The 6,678-nt window shown below is 31.6% G+C and overlaps 1 protein-coding gene across 1 annotated transcript; it reads left to right on the forward strand.

The window, feature by feature from the left end:
* The first annotated feature begins 657 nt into the window (after positions 1–657).
* Positions 658–3,966, forward strand: LOC106366926 (cysteine-rich receptor-like protein kinase 36). The gene is made up of 7 exons (XM_048768303.1): positions 658–1,696; positions 1,772–1,897; positions 2,029–2,150; positions 2,230–2,440; positions 2,535–2,772; positions 2,883–3,021; positions 3,332–3,966. The coding sequence occupies exons 1-7, from the start codon at positions 874–876 to the stop codon at positions 3,644–3,646; spliced, it is 1,974 nt and encodes a 657-aa protein (XP_048624260.1). The 5' UTR covers positions 658–873; the 3' UTR covers positions 3,647–3,966.
* The last annotated feature ends 2,712 nt before the right edge of the window (positions 3,967–6,678 follow it).

Raw genomic sequence — 6,678 nt, forward strand, 5'->3', positions numbered from 1 at the left:
TATGAGTTTTGAGATTGAGAACTTGAGTTTTTGAGTTATTTTCCTCGAGAGATTAATAAGAGAGTTATTCTTATTATCTATTCAATTCGAGATTCTACAACCAGATGATGAAATTTGAGAACCAGTTTTCTAAAAGTGACTCAGCATTTACAACAATAGTTTCACCATGAGATGTCAGCGGCAGTCAAATAGGAGTTTTGTTATTTTAATGCTTGTTTTATATAATACTAACGATTGATCCGCTCTTTGCCCGGAAAGTTTACTTCCATTTAGCTTTCGTTTAACATTTGTTTTTGAATTGAACAGTTTGGTTTTATGTTATTTGTGAATCTCTGTTATTGTGGTTACTCTTCTTTTTTTTATTTTTTTATTATCATCTCTTTTCGTTGAACTTGTTTGTAAAAGGAGATTAAGCCTGAGTCTTGTTGCATTGACGAAATTTCCTTGTACGATTATTGAGATAGTCTGAATGGGACTATATATGTTCTGTTTTTATTTTCTAATCAGTTTTGAGACCTCTAGTAGTCTTTTCATTTGATTCTTATGATTGTGTGGCGCGTGAAGACCGGAGGGTATCAATTTTCTTTACCTGACCAACACGTAACATAATAGATATCGGAAACAACGTCGTTATTTTCCATGTTGAAGTTTCGAGCAGACGTTGAAGTTTCGAGCAGACGTCGAACGGTTTACGTTACGATAGAGAAAAATCTCTTCCTTCCTCGTTTTGTCAGAGTTTCTATAAGGTTTTCCCACTGATGAAAACGATATGATGAGATGAAAGTAGATCTCTTCTTTTTACGAATCATCTTTTTTTTTTATATAAAGCCAAACTACAGGTTTTAATAATCAGAACGTCAAATGTTTATATAGATGGAAAATTTACTTCTCCTTCGCCTCTATTGTTATCTTTGCTTCTTTCTTCTCCTAACCATCAACGGCGTTCACACCATAACCTACGTCTGCGGCGATGAGAACTTCTCCCCAAACACAACCTACGACCAAAACCTCGAAGCTCTCTTGCGTTCTCTTGCTTCAAAGGTTATCACAGAAGGCGGTTTCTACAACGCTTCGCTAGGCCGAGTTTACGCTCTTTCCCTTTGTCGAAAACACTATGAAGCTCAAGACTGCGGGCGCTGTGTCGATAGAGCAAGTAGGAATCTCTTAACACAGTGTCAAGGCAAAACAGAAGCGTATCACTGGGATTCCGAAACCTTTGAAAACGTTTCTTGTCTAGTACGTTACTCAAATATCCCTACATTTGGAAAGCTAAAGCTTGAGCCCTTGTTGAATATTCCTCACTCAAATGTTCTCCCCTCTTTGAACGTGACTCGAATCGGCCAAGAGTTCAGCGCCAGGGCTAACCAAACACTCGAGGTTGCATCCAAGGCTGATGAGTCTTCGGTGTTGAAGTACTATGGAGTCTCAAGTGCGGAGTTCACAGATATTCCTGAGGTCTATATGTTGATGCAGTGCACACCTGATCTATCTTCCGCCGACTGTTACCATTGTCTAAAAGAGAGTGTTGCGTATAATCAAGAAGAGAACCAGAAAAGAAAAGGGGGAACGGTTGCACGTCCTAGTTGTTATTTTAGATGGGATGATTACTCTTTTGCAGGGGCTTTCGATGAACTAGAGAGAGTTGCAGCGCCTCCTGGACATCATCAACATCTAGAAGATTCTCCGGTCAAGAGAGGTACTACAAATATATTTCAATATCTTTTTGCTAAAATCTTGAACTGACATGACTGTTTTGGGGGTCTTTAATTAGGAAGAATTTTTCAACCGTGGAGTGTTGTGGTTATTGTTATTCCTCTGGTCATATATCTTGTCGTGTTTGTTGCTTTTTTTCTTGCTTATCGCCGGATGCGGAGGAGGTTTCGTGCACAAATCAACGGTGAGTGTAGTTCCATGTGGCTCATAACCTCTAAATATTTATTTTTTTAAAAGTGTAGTTCTCAGTTTTTTTAAGTAAATGTTCGAAGTTTTTTTCTTGAAGGAAAAAAGTTTCTATATATATATGTGCAGATAGTTCTGGGTTTGATGGTCAATCTATGATAAGATTTAATCTTGACATGATCTTGATCGCAACCAATGATTTTTCGCTAGAAAATAAGCTTGGTCAAGGTGGATTTGGATCGGTCTACAAGGTAAGACCACTTGTAAAAAGTCTTATCAGTATATTTAGATGGGTCACTGATGATCTTATTGAGTGTGAATCGTTTTTAGGGTATTTTACCGTGCGGGAAAGAGATAGCTGTAAAAAGGTTAGCTAGAGGTTCAGGCCAAGGAGATTTAGAGTTTAGGAATGAAGTTTTACTTTTGACAAGACTCCAACATAGGAATCTAGTTAAGCTCCTTGGATACTGTAATGAAGGAGGTGAAGAGATTCTTGTCTACGAGCTAGTCCCTAATTCAAGTCTTGATCACTTTATATTTGGTAAGCCTTCCCAAGACCAATGTAAGGAATTTTTCGTCTCAATATACTTTTGTCAACTAACTAAAAAAACGTTTTCTCTTGAGAAAATCTGTAGATGAAGACAATCGTCGGCTACTTACTTGGGATGTGAGGAGTAGAATCATAGAAGGAGTTGCAAGAGGGCTTCTTTATCTCCATGAGGATTCTCAGCTGAGGATTATTCACAGAGATTTGAAGGCAAGCAATATCCTTTTAGACGCGGATATGAACCCAAAAGTTGCAGACTTTGGGATGGCAAGGTTGTTTAATATGGATGAGACTCGAGGAGAGACAAGCAGAGTAGTTGGAACCTAGTAAGTATGTTTTGTTATAGGCAGCGATGCTGTCTTTTTATAAAATATTTTTGAGTACATATAGATTTTTGTAATAAGCATCACCATTGATGTAATTTTGGTTCTTGCAGCGGATATATGGCTCCAGAGTATGTGAGACACGGGCAATTTTCAGCAAAATCTGATGTTTACAGCTTCGGTGTTATGCTGTTAGAGATGATAAGTGGTGAAAGAAACAAGAACTTTGAAGTAGAAGGACTTCCTGCTTTCGTAAGCTCAATTGATTTTATTGTTTATTTTTATTTTTGATAATCCAAAATATCCGGTGGACCGAGGTTCAGTTGAAGTTCCATGAAAACATCTTCACTGGGGTCGGACAGATCCGGTTGCTCACAATGAGAATTAGAAATTCATATCGTGTGGCCACGCATGGTTAGTATGTGGGTTGTTTCGAATCCGGATCGCTTAGTTCACCGGAATTTGCTAAACCACCCATTTGTGGTTAAAAAAATATTTTCATTGTTTATTTAATTTCACAATTTATGTAAGGAAACGTTTAACAACATTTTATTTGGTTCAGGCATGGAAGAGATGGGTAGAAGGAGAACCTGAGAGTATAATCGATACTTACTTAAGCGAACATCCGATAAACGAGATAGTAAAGTTGATTCAGATAGGTTTGTTGTGTGTTCAAGAGAATGCCGCAAAGAGACCAACCATGAACTCTATAATAATTTGGCTTGCAAGAGACGGACCTATTACCATTCCTAAACCTACAGAAGCTGCTTTTGTCTCTCTCCCTCTCTCGGTGAAAAGATCAATGAATAAGTCTAAAGACAAAGATTCTAAGTTTTCAGTGGACAAGGTTTCGATCAGTGTGTTGTATCCTCGGTGAATCTTCAACCTTAACTATCCCTTGCGAGGTTATATATAGTTCTTAGAGACAAGTTAACCTCATCAGCATTCGAAGACATAATAACGGTGTTGGATAGCTTAATAAGATATATGAGAGTTCGGTTCAGTTTGGTAATATTTTGTCACCAATTTATTTCCGTTCGGTCAGTTACAAAAAAAAAAAAAAAAATTATTATTTCCGTTCGGTGCAATTCGGTTATTAGCTACGTAAATAGTCACTATATTCTCTTTTTTTTTTTAACATAAGTAGTTATTATCTTCCATTTGTCCCCAAAAAAAGTAGTTATTATCTTCCCTTCTAATTATATCAAATTAAATTTATCTTGTCTATATTTTAATCAAAATAATGTGTTCTAATTTGGATTTTTAGTTACTTAGTTCAGTTCTTTTATGTGAAATTTCAATACCAATCGGTTTATATTAGATTCCTATGATTTAAGATAGTTATAAATGCTGAAACTTTTTTTTTTTTTGAAACTTTAATACTTCATTTAACTTAGTTGTTATAAAAATATACTAGAGCTTGTCGTTTGATTTTTACCTTTTTATAAATTGTTTAGTGATATTATTAAAACATATAAGTTATTTAGATATTTTTAGGTTCCTACAAACTTACCCGGATTCGGAAGAATCCAAGTTGAACCTTGTTCGAAAATGTATAATACCCGAACATAGTTTAACTTTAAATCCAAAAAGTCGATATCCATAAATACTGATATGTATCTGAACGAATACATGAATGCCCATGTCTAAATAATTTAGTAAACAAATAAAAATAAATTTTTTAACCGGTTTGACTTCTTGTCACTAATGGAGTAATTTCATTTAGACACGTGAAATTATTATGGTTAATACGTAAAATAAATGACATTGAATTATAATGGTAAAAATTAATGAAGTAATTTTGAAATGTAATAAAAAGAATGTGAAAACGTGATAAGATCTTGTGCTTATTCCGTAAATGTTTATTTAAGATTTTATGCTTGTTCTTTTATTATAGGCGTAAATCAAAGATTTTGTGTTTGTTTTAATATTCTAGATTCTAAATTGATGTAGTTCCTTTATTATAGTCGTGGAAATCACATTTAGGAAAACAATGTAGTTCATTTGAGTTATTAATAATTTTTTTCCTTGTTTGCAGTTCGTTTGAGTTATTTTAGGAAAACAATGAATATGTGGAAAAGACAATCATTTTTAATGTGAGACTAATTTAATTCTCAATGGCATTTGACTGAAAATTTTATGTAATTTTTAGGGTTATTCTATAAGTGTACTCCTGTTTTAATAAAGTAGATAAATAATGTGAAAACAGATAACAAACTCAAACTAAAACAGATATTTCAAATTACAAAAGGGTTACACGAGGACAAAAAATGATATTCATCTCATTTTTACTTTAGACATCTTAATTAAAAAAAAAAGCAAAACACGACTATATTTTTCAAAAACTCATTTTCAGTAGAAAATTTATTCAGTTGATTTTATTATTAATTATTTTGTTATATTGTTTTTTAACTTCATTTAACTTAATTGTTATAAAATATATATAAATAATGTGAAAATAGATAACAAATTAAAAAAAGAATCAACTTAGGTATTGAACTGACGACATCCGATTATAGATATCTTATATATTAAAACAGAAGTCACAACTTTGATTCATGTATGATTTTTTTAAAAATGGACCTAATGGACATATTCTTAGAAAATCATGTTACATTTAGTCTCTAATTTTATCATTTAAATTTTGGGCATACCAGAAATTTTTATTGGGCTATCACTAATTGTATTTAAACAATAGATGATTCATTGGATTTATAGATAGTATAAATTAAATATATATAATTTAATGTTGTAATACTATACCTCCATATGTTAATTATTTAAATATTTGTCGATGTTAACTTTTAAAATTATAAATAAAAAAAATTTTAAATACCAAAAATCATATTATCTAACAATGATTAATCTTTACTACCTTAAACCAATGAAAACAAATTTTAAACTATATAGTTTATTTTAAAAATTAAACAAAAACTAAATGTTTAATTATTTACTCGATAATATAAATCTATGAAGCGAAAAATTTAATTTTTTAAAAACTTTTTAAATTTGTGAAATGTTACAATATCATTGAATATGACACTAAAACAATATTTTACTAATCTTTATACATATAGTTACGTTTTTAATAATGAAATAATAATCCGAAAATATATATATAAAAGAAGATACAAATACATGTGAAAGTTTGAAACAATCTATTCAATGAAAAAATATACCGTAAACTTATTATGTTTTAAAAATTGATAGACACATATATATTATAATATATACCAATTTAGAATTAAAAAAAAAATATTTATATAAAAATAAATGAAATCAAAAATTCGCGCAGATTGCGCGGGTCGAGAACTAGTTTCAAATTACAAAAGGGTAACACAAGTAGAAAATATAAATGATATTCATCTCATTTTCACTTTTCACATCGTAAAAAAAAAAAATCAAAACACGACTATAGTTTTCGAAAACTCTTTTTCAGTAGAGAATGTATTCAGTTAGTTTTATTATTAATTATTTTGTTATATTCTTATTTTGCTATTTAAGTGATAATAACCAGTCAAACCAATAAATATCGGAAAAATAGTCAATATTATTAATTTGAAAGTCTTCATCATGAGTACAGTTTATATAACAATACCAAACATTTTGACCGCACAATCTATTCATTAGTTTTCTTGTGAAAAATATTCAGAATATTATATTCCCTTCTTACCATTTATTTTGAGTTTCATTGTATGCTTCGAATTGTTCCAAATTCCATTCTTACAAGCAATTGCAATATGAAGATTTCTAATAAATCAGTCTTTTGATTTGACTTCCATTGTCTTCTCATCATTTGACCATATATATGAATCACAAAAAAAAAAAAAAAAAAAAAGAATCACTGAATCACGTAGGCCCTTGACTCTATCTCTGTTCATACACTTGAGGGAAATGAAGTGTCTCGAC

Source organism: Brassica napus, chromosome C9 (assembly GCF_020379485.1).
Source record: "Brassica napus cultivar Da-Ae chromosome C9, Da-Ae, whole genome shotgun sequence".
NCBI lineage: Eukaryota > Viridiplantae > Streptophyta > Magnoliopsida > Brassicales > Brassicaceae > Brassica > Brassica napus.

Excerpts from the sequence above, each read along its gene's own strand:
- LOC106366926 (XM_048768303.1), top strand. The coding sequence starts at position 874 with ATGGAAAATTTACTTCTCCTTCGCCTCTATTGTTATCTTTGCTTCTTT. Across the intron at positions 2,151-2,229 it reads GATTTGGATCGGTCTACAAG|GGTATTTTACCGTGCGGGAA; the intron begins GTAAGACCACTT and ends AATCGTTTTTAG. Across the intron at positions 2,773-2,882 it reads AGCAGAGTAGTTGGAACCTA|CGGATATATGGCTCCAGAGT; the intron begins GTAAGTATGTTT and ends TGGTTCTTGCAG.